General features: G+C 39.8%; 2 protein-coding genes and 1 long non-coding RNA gene across 4 annotated transcripts; 2 read left to right on the top strand and 1 right to left on the bottom strand.

Moving 5' to 3' along the window:
• Positions 1-149: 149 nt before the first annotated feature.
• Positions 150-9,773, top strand: Bel (ATP-dependent RNA helicase bel). Of its 2 annotated transcripts, none has more exons than XM_076830638.1 (8): positions 150-502; positions 1,155-1,236; positions 1,573-2,147; positions 2,278-2,750; positions 3,488-3,792; positions 3,879-4,178; positions 4,257-4,520; positions 4,614-9,773. In XM_076830638.1, the coding sequence occupies exons 1-8, from the start codon at positions 458-460 to the stop codon at positions 4,718-4,720; spliced, it is 2,151 nt and encodes a 716-aa protein (XP_076686753.1). In that variant the 5' UTR covers positions 150-457; the 3' UTR covers positions 4,721-9,773. The 2 variants fall into 2 exon arrangements, with proteins under 2 accessions (XP_076686753.1, XP_076686752.1); XM_076830637.1 differs by having other exon boundaries at positions 151-502; positions 1,155-1,254.
• Positions 9,774-10,965: 1,192 nt separating this feature from the next.
• Positions 10,966-17,453, top strand: P58ipk (dnaJ homolog subfamily C member P58IPK). The gene is made up of 6 exons (XM_076830647.1): positions 10,966-11,165; positions 11,245-11,355; positions 11,488-11,687; positions 14,609-14,934; positions 15,020-15,354; positions 15,434-17,453. Exons 1-6 carry the CDS (start codon positions 11,117-11,119, stop codon positions 15,850-15,852), a joined length of 1,440 nt encoding a protein of 479 aa, XP_076686762.1. The 5' UTR covers positions 10,966-11,116; the 3' UTR covers positions 15,853-17,453.
• On the bottom strand, positions 14,159-14,721 carry LOC143378725 (uncharacterized). Its single transcript, XR_013088341.1, has 2 exons — positions 14,583-14,721; positions 14,159-14,332 (listed from the first exon to the last, which is right to left on the bottom strand). It is a non-coding gene; the product is annotated as an uncharacterized LOC143378725 (long non-coding RNA).
• Positions 17,454-18,155: the final 702 nt, after the last annotated feature.

Here is an 18,155-nt window from a genome sequence, read left to right as displayed (position 1 = left end):
TGCTCATAGACTCCATTTCAATATCATGTGCAAAGCTATAAATCTACGTTTCAAAGTTTAACACGCGAGAGTGGGGGACGATAAACGCGAGAAAATTGTCCAGCAGAGTGTGCTCTTTCAGCTTTCCTAATATCCGGCGGAAATACGTTGTCAGCCATCTTGCTAGCAATATTTCGGCGCTCGGCCATTTTTGTTGCGTCGACGTCAAGTGTGGCCAGAGGCCTTTCATAGTAGCCAGTCTTCGAATTTCCTTTGTATCGAGATAGCGACAGGCAGAAACTGTAATTATAACTACTCGACTTAATCGACAAGTTTCGTTCGTAGATCAACAGGGGACGGAAGAAGAGAGAAGAGGAGCGAACAATTGAAATTTTTTGCTTGGTGATTGTCTAGGCGAGAAACAGCTAAAGAGCTTCTGCGGCAGAGCCACGAAAAATACGCACCGAGGCGGAGTAATATGAGTAATGCAGCCAACCAGAATGGATCAGGTCTAGAGCAGCAGGTAAAATCGACAAATGATTCCGTGTTTTGTACTTCTGACAACCGTTGTTCCCCCGATGTACCATCTTTCTTTTTCTCCCCTTCTATTTGGATATTTCATTGTTCCGCGTTATCATCGAATTTCCCTGTGCGCGGCCTTGCTCGAGCGCTTGTACGTGTTAATTCATAACCTACACCAGGAATCATTCGATCCCGCGTCTTTTTTCCTACATCGAGAAATCAGATAGACTCGGGTCGTCGTTGAGTCCGTTTGTGACGTACTGCTTTGTAATGGCGGCAACGAATTCCGGGAACAGCATGCCTCGTGCCATGACGCAGTCTCGCTTTGCTTTTTTATCGCGTTCAAATTCTTGCGATTAAGCGAATTACGTGTGATATAATATATACTTGCCGCTTTTCTCCTTTGTCGCCTCGTTAATTATGACCACGAAATTTTCGTGTTTCGCGTTTTCCAACATTATTCGTACTTCAAAATTATGGATTTTTTTGCGCGTAAACATTATGTAGCTTTAAAGTTTCGAAATGCAGTTACCTAACTTGCCAGCTTGAAATTTCTATATTATATTCCTGACGGATTAATTGCACGAATGAAGATTTAGCCATATGTAATACCGATCGACGGTGATAATAATTAGTTGTGTCTCACATTTTAGTTAGCTGGTCTGGACTTGTCGGGCTCCCGCCAACCAAGTGGGGGCCGCTACGTTCCACCGCACCTAAGAAATAAATCCGGAAGTGAGTATTTACTTGAGTGTGAGTACCGAACTGAGAAAAACTTAGATCTTTATTTTATTATATATTTCAACTTCAACATGGAAAATTGAGTTAAAAGATTTTATGTTAAGCATATGTATTTAAGATTAAAGAACGATGATGTATTTAATTGTAGTATCGAACATTTAATAATTCGGAGGGTATTGCTACTGAAAAGATGCTTGCGCCAGTAGAACCTCCTAGCAATACTGTCTCTATGCAGCATACTTATTAATTGATCATGTTGGATGTTAATGAAATAATACACTAGAAACCGTGATGTTAACTGCCCGTATTAGGAAGCGTAATTCTTTGCAGGTAACGCACCTTCCGGCGGGGAGCAACATTCATCTTCCAACTCAAGATCAGCGTATCCTGAGAGAGATAGGGGAGGAGAGCGTGACCGCGAACGCGAGAGGGAGCGCGATCGCGATAGGGGAAGGGGCGGTGGTGCCACTTATGGTGCACCCAGAGAGGCACCGCGTGGTGGTTCTCGCGATGTCGATTTTGGAAATTTTGGAAACTTTGGTGGACGCAATAGACGTGGCGGCGCTCAAGAGAATGGAAGAGATTTCAGATATCCCGCTGGGGAACGCGAACGAGAGAGGGAGCGCCCCGCTAGCTCCGGCAATGATCGCTGGCAAGAGTCTAGAGCACCTAACCATTGGCCAGAGGCTAGAAACGACCATAGAATGGCCAGTGCTGGTAAATGGAAGGAAGAGAGGGAGGGGAGCAGAAGGAACTCTGAAATCGACTGGACAATTCCCACTTCCAGAGATGAACGTTTGGAGGTGGATTTGTTTGGTACTGGCCTTACTGGCATTAACTTTAGTAAATATGAGGATATCCCAGTTGAGGCTACTGGAGACAACATACCTCCACACATCACATCTGTAAGTATAAAGGTGGCCGTTCCAGTGTGCGGCCGGCGACTGCGGCCGCGCATTGGAACGGCAGCCTTAAGAGAGTTACAACGAATATATTTGATTCTGATGACATACTTTATACATGATCTTCCTTTAGTTTGACGAGGTTAAGCTGACGGAGATAATAAAGAACAGCATAACTCTGGCTGGTTACGACAAACCTACACCAGTACAGAAGTACGCGATACCGATCATCATCGGACGCCGTGATGTTATGGCCTGTGCCCAAACAGGGTCTGGTAAAACAGCGGCCTTTTTAGTGCCAATATTGAATCAGATTTATGAAAGCGGGCCACGTCAGCCGCCATCAAACGCCAATTCGTTTGGCAAGCGTAAACAATACCCATTAGGTCTAGTGTTAGCACCTACCAGAGAGCTTGCTACTCAGATCTATGACGAAGCAAGGAAGTTCGCGTATAGATCGCGTATGCGCCCTGCTGTCGTCTATGGAGGTTCAAACATCGTAGATCAAATGCGAGAATTAGATCGCGGCTGCCATCTTCTAGTAGCAACACCCGGCCGTCTCGTAGACATGTTGGGCCGCGGTAAAATTGGCTTACATAATTGCCGGTATGTAGAGCAGTTTCGATAATTATGCAGAACAGGTGTTTCCTCAATGATTTTGACGACCTTGAAATACGTTGCCGGGAACATGATTCTGAACATCTTTTTCCTGCACATGTTACCGCCGCTCGACCTTCGTTTCCGAGATATTTGCGAAACACTTCTTTTGACTTATTCCAACGCAACGCATTCCACTTTTCAACTTGTCCCCGGGTATTAGTATTGGTTGGGGCTAGATTAACGCGGGGGGCGCGTAAAGCATGGTTACGAACCGATGTGAGTCGGGGTATTGACAGGATCCCCCACACACCCAACAGGTGCTCTCGAAGGCACAGTCTTCCTAGCAAAAAAATTATGCTTTAGAACCAGAGTCATCCTAATATCCGGCGGCGTCGACACCGCCGAACAGAGTTAGGGTGTTGACGGGCATTCGCAAGTTTCTGGTTCAAATCTCCAAACTCATATCGGTATCAAACTAATACCCAGGACAAGTTGGAAAGTGGAATGCGTTACGTCGGAATAAATCAACAGAAGTTTTTCACAATTATCTCGAAAACGAAGACCGTGTGGCGGTAACATGTATAAGAAAAAGTTGTTCAGAATGTCGAGTTTTACAACATATCCAAAAATCATTGAAATCGGCGAGGAAATACCTATTCTGCATAATTACCGCAGTTTCTAATGAATATATGAAAAATTGTAAATAATTAATTTACAACGAAACGTCGAATGTTGTTTAACAGTTATCTAGTATTGGACGAAGCAGATCGTATGTTGGATATGGGTTTCGAGCCACAGATAAGACGTATAGTCCAAGAAGACACAATGCCTCCTACTGGCGAACGTCAGACACTTATGTTTTCGGCTACGTTCCCGAAAGAAATTCAAATGTTGGCAAGGGATTTCCTTAGTAACTATATCTTCTTAGCTGTGGGCCGTGTCGGCTCTACATCTGAGAATATTACTCAGAAGATCGTATGGGTGGAGGAACATGAAAAGCGTTCTTACTTGCTTGATCTTCTCCAACCTAGCAATTTAATAGATCCTTGTAAGTTCTAAAAATCTCTGCGTCTAACATGTAATGATTGTAATGCTATGTACAGTGTTGCATACACGATTGTATTAAAATTTTAGCTGCTGAGTCATTAACTTTGGTGTTCGTGGAAACAAAGAAGGGCGCGGACATGTTAGAAGAATATTTGCATCAGATGGGATATCCAGTTACCAGCATTCATGGTGATCGATGTCAGCGTGAACGCGAAGACGCCTTGCGTCGTTTCCGTGCTGGTAAAGCGCCAATACTTGTCGCGACTGCCGTTGCTGCCCGTGGGCTTGATATTCCACATGTGAAGCATGTGATAAACTTCGATTTACCAACCGACGTGGAGGAGTACGTGCACCGAATCGGTCGTACCGGTCGTATGGGCAATTTAGGTCTGTCTCTTCCTATTCCTCGCTGTTTCGCATATCTCGCGCGCCAGTAATGCTAATGTAATTTTATCCATGGAATAGGTCTAGCAACATCCTTCTTCAACGACAAGAATCATAATCTGGTGCGCGATTTGGTGTCCCTGCTGATCGAAGCTAATCAAGAACTTCCATCTTGGCTGGACAATATGTTTACTAACTCAAGACATCCTGGAGGTGCATCTCGTAGAACTCCCAATACTAAAGGGCGATTTAGCGCTGGATTCGGTGCAAGAGATTATCGTCAACAGCCTAGCTCTGGACCTCCTCGTAATAATGGTTCCTCTAACAGAGCTGGCGGTTACGGAGGTTTGTATACTTTCACTTAAAATTACTTTCTTTAGAATGGATAGCAAAGGAAACGTATGTACTTCTATGTATGGATCGCTTTTGTTTCTGTAGGAAGTTACGGGAATTACGGAGGTAACTATAATAATTCATCGTATAATAATTCAGCTAACAACGGCAGCAGTAATGGCACTGATTGGTGGGATGGAAGGGACAAGTAAATCATTGCTACCATCTCAATTTCCACTTTTACCATTATTACTACTGTACACGTAAATTCAAATATATGTAAGAAAGACACGTACGACATACACATCGGATACAACACGCACGCATTTGCGCGCGTATATGTACACGTACAAACACTTACACAAAAACACACACGCGCACACAACAAAAAGACAGACAGTATCACGTATAAACACATCACGTTCGTTGACTGCCTGTGCACTACAATTTCCGAACGAAAACAAAATAACTGTGTTTATCCAATTTCGAAATATTTTTATTCGCGTGCGACGAAACGTTGACAAATCCTACGAATAATTCGAGCATTACCATCCGCGAACGCAAGTCGGAGATGGCCGTGGAAGACAATGATCTCATTTTCAATGAATTGAAGGAGTCATGATCAGGATTTGCTAGATACTAGACAAAGATATAAGATCCATCCAAAGTTTCGTTGCCGTGCGTGTTGATGAACACAAGTAGTATAACCACTAATGAATCAAATCGATCGATCGTTAATGTCTAGGTAGGACATTGCGATACAACACATAGTAGGTGGAGAAACTTAGTGAAATTTTTTAGAACTCCTGTCGAGACTATGGGGCTCGTTGTGGCTTCATTATTTAAATTTTTGAAGGACGTGGTGGGCGTATCTTCGAGGACCGTGGCGTCTAGATTCGAGTAATCACAGAGCTTTAAATGCACAAGTGCTTTATTATTCTTGCCTGGATGGCCACTGAACTTATGTAATTTGATTTAAACTAATGGCGCCGTTTCTTTGTTCGTCTTTCTTTTTTTTCCCTTTATAAACGCAATGCTTATATATACGTACATATATCTGACTAGGCGCCTAGGATACGCCATATCGCCATCGCCATAGATTTTCGTGACGACTCCTGTTTTAAATTTACTATAGTCCAGCGACGAATGGTACTTTGTTGTTTTGCCGTCCCCAGACACAGACGACGTTGCGCCGGCAATATCATGGTTTAATCGACTGAAGCACGTAAAATTTCCAATAGTCGAGAGCTTTGATATTACGAAAAGGACACAGGCTGCGTCTTAGGGTACTTTTAGAAATCTCGTTTATATTTCTGTCACGTCCTGCTAACGGATAAGTAAGTTTGAAAAGTCGGATACTATAAACACGTTGCTTGTCTTAACTTAATTCGAAGAGTTGTTTTTTTTTTTTATTTAAAAGTTTGGTCACCGTATGTAGAGTAGGCTGGAAGATTTCAGCAAGTAATCAGGTATGTCCATACCTGAATTTTAATCTACTCTAATTAGAATTTCTAAATGTAACAAAGACGTTGTCCTGTAAAAATGGTATGGTGCGTTATAAAAATTTTAGATCGCAGTACTGGATGCGAGTGCTCTAGGACGGAAGCTCTAGCATTACTAAAAAAAAAGAGTAAATAAATAAAAACAAAAAACGGGTAAAAAAGATACGGTTGCAGTTACAGAGGGGAACTTCAAATGGGGAAGAAACGAATGAGCGAAAAACACATACACTGCTAGTTGGCTCAACCTCACTAAACAAAGAGAAAAGGAAAGAAAAATATACAAAAAAGCAAGCCCTTTGAAATAAGGAGGCATAAGGCGCACTCATATTTTATAACTGTATTTATCAGTACGATACGCTATATATATATACACGCTAAGTAATATTCGTAAATACATAAACATTAAAATAATTGAAAAACGACTGTGATATCGAACGATCTTGTGACATTCAATTTCCACGCGAATTGATGAACGAACAATTTAACGAAATGCAAATACTAAACGTATTAATTAATCGGTATTGAATGTCAGGAAAGCATGAGCTCAGTTAATTTGAGCCGAGAATGGGAATATTAAGTCGTTAAAGTAACACACCAAGAAAGAACTACGTGGCTGTTGTCCGATCGGGGAGGGCTGAACGCTAGCTCTTACAATCCTGAAAAACACGTTTTTTGGGGCATTGTTTCTACTTAAAGTAACGCGCATTAAATGATAGTATGATAACGGCGGAACGCGTCATTACTGGTTGATGATGTTGGTAGGGCTTTATAGAATGTCGATATCTTTTGTGCAAACGTCGGATTCTTACCTGATCTATGTGAGAAAAAGTACAAATTCGATTTGCGTGACAACTGACAGGATTTTTAGACATGTCATACTTATACCTGTTATATTAATAGATTTATAGTGCAATCGCGTGCGTGAATCGTATGTCGTGTGACCGTGGACCAAGGTGTGAATGCCTCTTTACGGAGGGGACAATTATTTCAACTAGAACTTTTCAAATAGTGTTACGAGTAATATTGTTGGCTTCCGACCATGGTGCGTGTGCTTTCAAATTCTAATATGATTTATCGTCCAGTCCATTTGTCAACACGGAGGCCCTGCCAAGAACATTACACGAGCCCCACAATGAAAAGTGATCGATATCACTTTTCCGTTAATAGTGTACATTTACGGCGAAATTGTTCAGTTGGACCTTGCTCTACAAAAGGGATCGTATAGGTCTTGTCGTAATTCTATTACTATTACCACTACTAGTACCACGTTTGCTATTACGATTATTTCCTACCATTTACTATTATTTCATTTTTTTTTTTTTTGAATAACGTCTATGTCGGTTTCGTAGGTGTGGTATTCGTAGGCGCAAGGTGTATGCATTACGGCTTTGCTGTGTTGCGTTGCGTATAATTTTATTGTAATAAGAAAAAGAAAGAGTAGGCGGCTGTTGGACACTACTATCCCGAACTATTTTAATGTAGTTTTCTCTTTATTTACAAAATTATTACATGGGCGTCGGTGGCAACCGCATCCGTACGCTGGGTCTGGGTTCGTTAAGCTTGGACAACTGTGTCTCAAATTAATCCAATTCCCGATGCTAGTGTCCAATTGTTCGCCGGGGCAACGAATACATATGACGCGTCGATGTAAGTTATTAGTCCTGTGCAGTTGGAAATAATATGTTCATTTACGAGTAACATGGTGGACAGAGATTATGCAAGTAATGACAATTTATACACGGAAACGATATTTTTATACTTATTTCTCTCCTAGTTGTAACGATATTTTTATACGTAACAGTTGGTGGCGGTGTCTAGTAGTCAGCCACGGTATCATTGATTCCATGTGTATATTTCGTTTCTGTTTTTTTTTTTGCTTTTCTTCTTGTACCATTACGAATATCACGATCGAGTTTAAACGATTTACGCCAATTGTACATTTCAATGCGACAAATTCAATGGGATATGTTTTCGCGCGATAGTCAGATGTCCACCGTTTCGTAACTGGGCACGTATAAATTCACGTACGGCATTATGATTTAGGAACGTATTAGCGTCTTTAGAGGGAATAGGAGAATGGTATAATAAACGAGACTATTTATTAACGTGTTAAGTATTTATTTTGTACGTTACTTCTCTCGGAAGGACAGTCATGTGTTTGTGCATGTACCTCGAACATTGTGTTTGGTCCTCTAAAGTATATCGGACGAGCAGCCTTAGGTAAACATTTATGGAATTTACGCAGAGTTGGGAATGATCAGACAAAAGAACAATTATAAGTGCGAAGCAACGAGAAGAGGGGCTACGAATACTAATCACATTACATACGTGTAACAGAGAGGGGAGAAAGTGAGAAAGGAAATGGCGTTTGACTGTGACTGCAATCATTACTACGAAAAAAGAATGCGCAATTACGAAGCACACATACACACAAGAGAGAAACATATTGTAAGCCATATTATCGCATGCAACAGGCAACAGTGCGTCGAGAATGGGAGAAAAGCCCGGAGCACGTGAAAGCGTCGCCGAATAAAATTCTTGTCGCGTGCTGTAGGTCATAGTTTCTTTTCCTTATCGTTTCTCGATATGTCATGCGTTACGCGCGTTCACGTAAAATTCTCAACGAACAATCTTCCCCGATTTGCTCCTGGTAAGGGGGAGGGGTGGGGGGCGAGAAAAAATTGTACAGCGTTTATTGTGCGTCTGTCGCGAGCAGCTATTCCGTTTAACGCGAGATGGTAAAGCTAATATGTACTCGGAAAGGAAACAGAAGCGAGGCAAGTGTTGAGTAATAATACGCGCAGTATATACGAATGAGAGAGAGAGAGAGGGGGAGGAGGGCGAGCGAGAGAAAGGAGGAAAGAAAGGGCGAGAGGGGATGAGAGCGAAATGAGAGGTAAAAGTACACGCGCAGGAGGCGAACAAAGTGGGATGGCAAACGAAAATGTCTTCTAACTTTTACGAATGTTATTTAATCGAGATGCGTCGCTTGTCGCCGAAACGCAGGCAAAGACGTCCCGTACAAAGAGGAAATTGTAAAAGGGAATCGCGGCGGACTTCCGCCGCCTTTCCGACGCGAGTCTCAATGGCTGCGACTAATTTTTCCCGCAGCCAATGATGCTCGCTCGTATTATTCAACTTGTAACACTAACGATACTGCTATGTATCCGCTTCACTGGAACTTGGCGAGGGTAATGGCAATGGTGTGAAAGAGTTAAAGAAACGGAACGGTGAACGTACCATTCTGTCGGTCTCTTATTAGTAATTGCACATTTACACGCTACATTAGGTGAACCGAGAAAACAAAAATTGCGAGATGTAGGGGAAAAAAAATATCTGCAAACAACTGTACGTCGTACGGCTATTGAATGAATCAATAAAAATAAAGTGTCTCAAATTCGAAGGGGGTATGTCACCTTTACCTTGCGAAGTGTATGATATACGTACGCATATGTTATACACGATGTGGGCGCACTTGCCGTTCATTAGCAATAAGTTACAGCCGCATTAGCGAAAGCATGTGCAACCTGTGCTTAGGTCAAGGGAGAAGCAACATAAACCAGCAACACGTGTGTTCCGCGGAGAATGATGTAGAGTGTCAATATTGTTACAAATATCTCATAAGGGACGATGGATCACGTCTATATTATTTAAATGTCCGTTGATTTGGTGATTCATTCGTTTATTTATAGTATTATGCAAAAACAAAATGACAGGAGAATTCTATAAAATGAACCATCTAATAAACGAGGGAAAAAGATTATGCGATGTTAGAGTCTTTTCGTACGTGTACGCAGAGGCGGATTTAGGAGCCTTTTTTGGAGGGGGCGAAATGTGTAAAAGTACATAAGTACATTTTTTAATCTTCTTTTACAATATTTAGAATTTGCTTGTAATTTGTATTTTAATATCTCATCTGATACTATAGCCCAAATAATTAAATTTACATTAATTAAAAATTAACATTTACATTAATTATTAATTAAATTTACATTAATTATTTATGCAGAATAATACACAATGTCATAATATTTTTCTATTTTATTACTTTTTTGGGGAGGGGGGCGATCGCCCCCCTCTGGATCCGCCCCTGCGTGTATGCCTTTTAACCCCGCAGTTTACGTCGAGATTTAAATGCTTTGCAACTCTGTGAAAACACGTTTTAATCAATACATTTGATGAAACTATTTTACCCGACACTTTTACGTAATGTACATTGAATTCGAAAAATTAGCTATCCCATTTTACGTTGTGTCATTGCAGAAATTGCATAATCTTTTGTACTGAGCAACTTCACATTCGTCCAGATTCAAAATATGTTTCTTGCCTTGCTCGGCGTGCTTTTGAATTCGATGCAGCAGCAATAGAAAGAAAATTATGCAATGTTTACCATTAACAGACACGAAGATATAATGTCAATTTGTATGAAATATCTGAAACGATTATTAAACGCGTGCATATCGGTACGTATGTAGATGCAAACAAACAAGTACGTATGACAGATCTGTTCCCCAAAAAGTACAAGCACGAGCATCGTCAATATTTAAATAGCAATCTTATAGTCTCGCGGAATGTGTATTTTCATTATTTTATATTTTCGAAAAAGCGTGAAACATGTCTGGAAGCAAATAAATTTTCAACAAACCTTCATTCGCGGATTCTTTGATTTTTATAATTTCGTATTTCGTGGAACAACCTCTACGAGATATTGTGACATTGATTGCCGCGTCTGTGACAATTTGTACGAGTCACTGCGCGGAGTAAATTTCTCTTTGATCGCTCCCAATGTAAGAGAGCTGCCCGAACGGATGCTCGTGGACAATCATGGATGATCTTGGATGATCTGCTCAGATCTGCTCTATGGATCTGCTAATAGTGGAGGTATGGTATCTGAATTTTATAGTGACTAGTATGTGGCAGCGGTGGGGGAAGCCGATTCCTGTTCGAGCAACTTGGACCAATCGTATGAGACCACGATCGCAATGGCGGTGTGGCTGAATAGTTTTCTGTTATCTGGTGGTTGAGTGGAGCTTCTAAAGCCAGCAAGTCTGTTTTCTTATTTATTGAAGTGAGCCGTATCATCGCGGCTCAATTGTGAAATCAGTCATGTACCATTGTGGTTTATTACTCGTCTTGCTGGACCTGTCTTTAGACGGTAAATAATCCTAACCTGCGGTATCCACGATTCCCCTAACTATTTTACGAATGCGATACTTAATCAGCTTGTGTTACAGTGGTTGGAAGTGTCTCTCAATTAGAGATTGACAGGCACTTGGAATTAGGTAGAGAATTCCTAGCGAAGGGTCAGTTGCAAGATGCATTGTCGCATTATCATGCAGCTGTTGGTAAGTTCTGCTCAAAGTCGTCTCCCTTCGAACGTTTTGTAATCATTTATTTTCCGTTACAAGTGTCCGAAAATTAACGGCCGATTTTTAAGTTCCATTCGTTTAGAATGCTAAAGCAAGCTATCATTCCAGAGGGAGATCCAAATAATTATCTGACATACTACAAGAGAGGTACAGTTTATTTAGCATTAGGTAAAGCTAAATTTGCACTGCTAGATCTTGACAAGGTTTTGGAATTGAAGCCAGACTTTACATCCGCGAGATTGCAGCGCGGTAATGTGTTACTTAAACAAGCTCAATTTGATAAAGCAAAAGCAGATTTTCGAAATGTGGTAAGTATGGTTTTGCGATATTTTTCATTGCCTGGTAATTCGCTATACAGGGTGTCCCAGGAATTTCCGTAAAATCTTTGCCAGTGTGTTTTACAGCTGAAAATGAGACCAGCATGTTATGTAAGAAAAACAACTGTGTAAATGATTTATTACACTGTTACAAGAGAAATATAAAACACGAAGGACACGATACTACTCTTTCTCTTACAAGGGGAGGCCGCGACATCTGGGACACGGATTTTGATGAATCTCATATATGTTATAGTGTTCTGAAAATAACTGTTTAAAACTGTTATGTAAAGGTTCCGATTAAAACGGTTATGGAGAACTTTTATTCCATATAACTGTTACGAAGAACCGAAATTTCCAACTATTATCTGTTTCAGTTACGGTTCCTATTTCCCTCTTCATATCAGTTCCATAACCGTTATTTTTTCGGTTCTATATCGGTTCCGAAACGGTTCCAGAATCAATTCTTGTATCGACTTTTCCCTGATTGATATTCATTATCGTACCTGTAGATTGCTGTAGATGTTCATCTTTTTTACAAAATCCTTATAGAAACAGGAAAAACTTTTAACATCCTATTCTGAATGATATAGTGTGTGTGAATGTAAAAAATATGTAGCTGATTTATTTATTTCAGTGCTTTATTATATATGATATGTACAAATGTTTCCTCTTTTTCTATAAGGATTTTGTAAAGAATATGCACATATACAGCAATCTACAGCTACAATAATTAACGATATCAATTAGGGAAAAGTCGATACAAGAATTGATTCTAGAACCGTTTCGGAACCGCTATAGAACCGAAAAAATAACGGTTATGGAACCGATATGAGGAAGGAAATAGGAACCATAACTGAAACAGATAATAGTTGGAAATTTCGGTTCTTCATAACAGTTATTCAGAATAAAGGTTCTTCATAACCGTTTGGAGAACCGAAATAGATATTTTATTAATATTTCGGAAACTCTGGGGTAGTGGACCCAACATGTGAGACATATATTGGTCTGCTACACCTACACTACAACATATATGAGTTTCATCAATGTCCGTGACGCAGATGTCGCGGCCTCCCCTTGTTAGTTCAATACAGGGTAAGGCTAGATACGTAATGTTTATGTTATCTGGGGATGCAAATTCAAGGATATGTCGATAAAGGCGGGCTACACTGAAATGTAAACACAGGGTCAGTGTTCCTTCAAGTTTCGTATTTTTGTCATAACTTTGTAATAAATCGTTTATGGACTTTTTATTACACAACATTTTAGTCTTATTCTCAGCTGTACAACACACTGGCAAAGTTTGAATGAAAACCTCTGAAGCACTCTGTATCAGGGACCTGGAACGAAATGTTTTTTTGTTTCGTTTCGGTTCAGCTCCGATGATAATACTTTCGTTTCGGTTAATATCGTTCCTGCTGAAAAATATTTCGTTTCCATCAGAACGAAAAACAAATTTTGTTCCGAACCGGTTATTTTATTCACAAGAAAATGGGTATAAACTTATTTTAACAATTTGATTGCCTTTGGTACTTATATTATAAAATATTATACGTTATAGTTATGTATTATAGAATATTATATATTATGTCTTATGAAAAAAATTTAGAGTTTCGATACTGAGGCGTTGGGAGTCGTGCCCACGAGGGCAGGACTCCCAGCATCGCAGCCAGCCCTATCAGGGTTCAGACTAGGGCTGGGACTATTTGTCGAATTTTTCAGTATTCGAATATTCGAATACTTCAGTTGCCCAATTATTTGGCGAATATAATTCGAATATCCAAGTATTCGAATATAATTCGAATATCCAAGTATTCGAATATAATTCGAATATCCAAGTATTCGAATATAATTCGAATATCCAAGTATTCGAATATAATTCGAATATCCAAGTATTCGAATATAATTCGAATATCCAAGTATTCGAATATAATTCGAATATCCAAGTATTCGAATATAATTCGAATATCCAAGTATTCGAATATAATTCGAATATCCAAATATTCGAATACTATTCGAATATCCAGGTATTCGAATATTTAAGAATTCGAATATCCAAGTATTCGAATATTTAAGAATTCGAATATTCAAGTATTCGAATACTATTCGAATATCCAAGTATTCGAATATTTAAGAATTCGAATATCCAAGTATTCGAATACTATTCGAATATTTAAGTATTCGAATACTGATGTATTCGAATAGTATGGTGTGAATTATAAATCAAGTTCTTTAGGTTCATTTTTCAGGGTGAAATCTTGTAAGCTAATTTTGACCCACTTCACACCATACTATTCGAATACTCAAATATTCGAAGTTTATTCGTAGCATTCGAATACTTGTAAAATATTCGAATATTAAATTATTCGAATAGTCCCAGTCCTAGTTCAGACCCCTTTTTTACCGGCGACTTTCTTACCGATACGAAACATGATGAAAATAAGGGGCGCGCTCAATTTAAATTTTTTAACCTGAAGTGTACAGAACTTTATTAGTCGGAATTATACCGTAATGTATACGGAACAATTTTTTAAATACACTTTTAATTGTGTTTATTCAGTGTTATCTGCAGTTAAAAATCGCGCCTTTGAAAGAAATACCTCCCTGGCAGGAGTGATTTAAGCTCACAGACTCATCTGAAACAAAAAAACAAGCTGATTCTTAATCATTATGAGTACCCCTATCGCAGGTGCCAGGATTAGCCACGTAATTCAAAATTGAACAAAATTGCGCGCATTCAAACTTCAAGTTTCGAAATTTTCCATTCTCACTTGAAGTTTGAATGCGCGCAATTTTATTCAGTTTTGAATTACGTGGCTAATCCTGGCACCTGCGAAGTACAGCCCTATGCAACAGTAAATATTAATAATTATGATATTGTACTACCATCTATTGTTTTTACTATTTTGCAGTTGGCAGTTGAACCACAGAATGTAGATGCCTTAAATAGCTTATATAAGGTAGCACCTGCACAGGAAGATTTAAATACTGTAGATAGATTAATGAAGAATGGCGACTATGCAGAAGCTGTACAGCAACTTTCCAGGATTATTGAGATATGTCCATGGGCTGCTGAGCTCAGGGAACGTAGAGCAGAATGCTACGAAGCTCTCGAGAACTACATCAGTGCTATTTCCGATGTGCGTTCTACAACTAAGCTGCAGTCCGATAATACGCAAGGATTTTTTAAGTTAGCCACTCTGCACTATCGTCTTGGAGAAGTAACAGAATCATTAAAGTAAGCCACAATTCTGTATTATATATCTGTAAGATCACTTTTTTTCGCATTATAGAGCATCGCAATAAATATTGTAAACGTTTAGGGAAATTCGAGAATGTTTAAAACTCGATCCAGAACACACGAAGTGTTTTTCATTTTACAAGAAAGTCAAAGAAATAGCAAAGCTGCTAAATGAGTCAGAAAACACTGCGGACCACGATACGTGCATACGCCTAGCCACGCGTATACTTAAACTTGAACCAACAGTGGATAATGTGCGTTTCACTGCGCATGAACTGCTTTGCAAATGCTACGCTAGTAGCTCGAAGCTAAATCAGGCATTTAAGAGTTGCCAAGAAGCACTGGATATACGAAAAAATCCTACAATATATTGTTACCGTGCAGAAGCATATCTTGCAGCTGAAATGTTCGATGATGGTAAGTTGAATTTGTGTAATAGACCAGATTTATTTGTCGCTGATATAATCTGCTAACATAATCTACTTCTTTCACAAAGCAATACGAGGCTTTAAAGATGCGTTAGAAATGGAGCCGAGTCTGCAGAGGGCAAAGCAGGGTCTTCTTAAAGCTCAGCAGCGCCAGAAGTTTTCCGAATCGCGAGATTACTATGAAATTCTAGGTGTGCCAAGAACAGCATCGAAACGGGACATTATTAAAGCGTATAGAAAAGCTGCGCAGAAGTGGCATCCTGATAACTTTCAAGAAGGAGAGGAAAAGAAACGCGCGGAGAAGAAGTTTATTGATATTGCCGCTGCCAAAGAAGTATTGACTGACGATGAGAAAAGAGCGAAGTTTGACCAAGGAGAAGATCCTTTAGATCCGGAGTCGGGAAAGCATCAACAAGGTTTCAATTCCTTCCAAGAATTCCATCACTTCCATGGTTCCCCCTTCCAATTTAAGTTCCATTTCAATTAGCCGTTATTTCAATCTCATGGTACTAGCCCAAGTAAAATTCCTGAATTATCACATTGTCGCTTTATACGCGACATGATGTTTGCTACTTTAGCTGAGATTTAGTTTTGCTGATCTACCTCGTCGGTAGCCGTACGTCTTGCATCACGATGGAATCCGAAGGTTGTTCATAGAATTTGTTAATCAGTCAGTAATTCAAATAGCCGACCAATTAGAAGGGGAAACCCATCGCAAAATATCGCGACGATATTAAAAACTAAATTGCTGTCTGTATCATTGCTCATCATAATGGTTTTGCTATGATTTCTCAGTCAATAACTTATTAAGGTAGCTATTAAAATTTAACATATACATATAACGCAAATAATATGTATACGTAAACTTGATAAGTTATTTATGATAATTTATAAGGGAAGATGTAAAATATGATAACTTTGAGTAGATGGCTTACTGAACAATCAATAGAAACATTGTACTTGATACAGACTGAATACGTAGATATTTAGTCCCCCGTGGAATTTTCGTACCGTCAACGTGTGAAACGAAAATCGTATTAAAGTTGCATTTTAATAAAACCATAGGATGTATGGCGGTGACACTGCCATCTGAATGTTGCGGCGGGCTGTGGATTTATTGAGTTTAGCTTCAGATAGTGCGATGATTAGAACAATACACTACGAGTGTCATCTTTTGCCGACGCAGTGGTCGGAGCCAGTCAGAGTTAGGAGCGATGGGGCCGCAGTGAATGGAGAGGCAAACAAAACATACAGGAGTGGTGGTCATGTGTGCATGAACTGCGCCAGCGTCAGTCACGCACACATTACCACCGCTCCTGTAGGTATTTCCCCCTCCATCACTGCGGCCCCGTCGCTCCTATCTCTGGAGCCATTGATGCCAGAATCGTGGGACGTGGGACAAATGCTTACCCCCACTATGACCTACCGTCGTCTCCCACTATGGCCTACCGCCATTCCCCACTTTCTTCCCATCGCACTGTACACAAGCATATCCCTACTCCTGTCCGTGTGCTCGGCAGCCCCCATAGCATATATAGACAGAGCGTAAGCTGAGGGGGTGTGTAAGATTCGCGGTAAGGGGAGCGATACAAGCAAATCGGGTAACGCAGTGCATATGTACCGAATGCTTCCGAAGCTAACCCGACGTGCCTGTATCTGACCTCTGCCTTTTCCCCTCCAAGCCTACCGTTCCGTTCGCCGATAGTCCCAGCTTCTGCTCCGTCTATACATGCTATGCGGCAGCCCGCAGACAGCTCACATGGACAGGAGTAGGGACATGCTTGTGTGCAATGCGATGGGAAGTAAGTGGGGGACGACGGTAGGACATATTGGGAGACGACGGTAGGTCATAGTGGGGGGTAAGCATTTATCCCACGTCCCACGATTTCACTGGTCGGAGCGGAGACCCACTCGTTAAGTATGGATAGCGTAGTATGTACTTACACTGTGCAGTGGTTGTTTTCGATATTCATAAAAACATGTAGGACAATGCTGTGCCCGTGTTGTGTTCGCATGAATGTGAGAGAACTTTATGTAAATACTGTAATCTCTGATATTTGTTTAAATATATTTGAATAATTTATACAACCACACTGGTATCATTTGTGTATGAGATCTGCGGGCATTTTCTTATAAAATACACGAAATGTGTTGCACATAATGCTCTTCAACACTCGTTACAGTTTCTACAGCTTTTCTTTTTAATATGTACCAATGTAGATATATTAAAACTTTCTTCCAAATAGTAATTCTTTCCAACTATTCTTTAATAGTTTCATAATTAATTTCTGCAATTAGGCGCACGACGTGACGGAGTTATAGCGAATAATTAGTTTATAACGGATATTATTGTTCGAGTATAATTAATTTATGTTATGACATATCCGCAGTTTGTTTGCATCAGAAAAACAAGGATATGAATGTATGATGTTATTTGACACACGAATCTGTAATGTTGAGCATAACGTATTCGATTTCAGAATTGATTTCATTTTATATTTCGTTGCTTCTGAATTTGTTAATTCTCTTTCTACTATAAATATCCTAATGAAATAAGTTATGACATACTAGGTATGTTCCCTCCGTTACTTTTTTATGTTCGTAGCTGTATTATTTATTTATCATATAGTAATATTATTTATAAATTAAATCCTATAAGATGATAAGCTCTCCTACAAATTTTATTTGCTCATACAATAGGATTAAAGATATAACTCTAGAATTGCTTTACGAATCACTCGTTTGTGTTACGAAAATTCAATAATAATTTACACATCCCTTCACTTTCCA

Source organism: Andrena cerasifolii, chromosome 2 (genome assembly GCF_050908995.1).
Source record: "Andrena cerasifolii isolate SP2316 chromosome 2, iyAndCera1_principal, whole genome shotgun sequence".
Taxonomy (NCBI): Eukaryota; Metazoa; Arthropoda; class Insecta; order Hymenoptera; family Andrenidae; genus Andrena; species Andrena cerasifolii.
Note: the sequence above shows the minus strand (reverse complement) of the source record. Positions and strands in the feature narration are given on the sequence as shown.

Coding starts and splice junctions, on each gene's coding strand:
- P58ipk (XM_076830647.1), top strand. CDS start 11,117: ATGTACCATTGTGGTTTATTACTCGTCTTGCTGGACCTGTCTTTAGAC. Junction 11,166..11,244: donor GCTGGACCTGTCTTTAGACG/GTAAATAATCCT, acceptor CTTGTGTTACAG/TGGTTGGAAGTGTCTCTCAA. Junction 15,355..15,433: donor AGCTGAAATGTTCGATGATG/GTAAGTTGAATT, acceptor TCTTTCACAAAG/CAATACGAGGCTTTAAAGAT.
- Bel (XM_076830637.1), top strand. CDS start 458: ATGAGTAATGCAGCCAACCAGAATGGATCAGGTCTAGAGCAGCAG. Junction 1,255..1,572: donor AAGTGAGTATTTACTTGAGT/GTGAGTACCGAA, acceptor AATTCTTTGCAG/GTAACGCACCTTCCGGCGGG. Junction 2,148..2,277: donor TACCTCCACACATCACATCT/GTAAGTATAAAG, acceptor ATCTTCCTTTAG/TTTGACGAGGTTAAGCTGAC.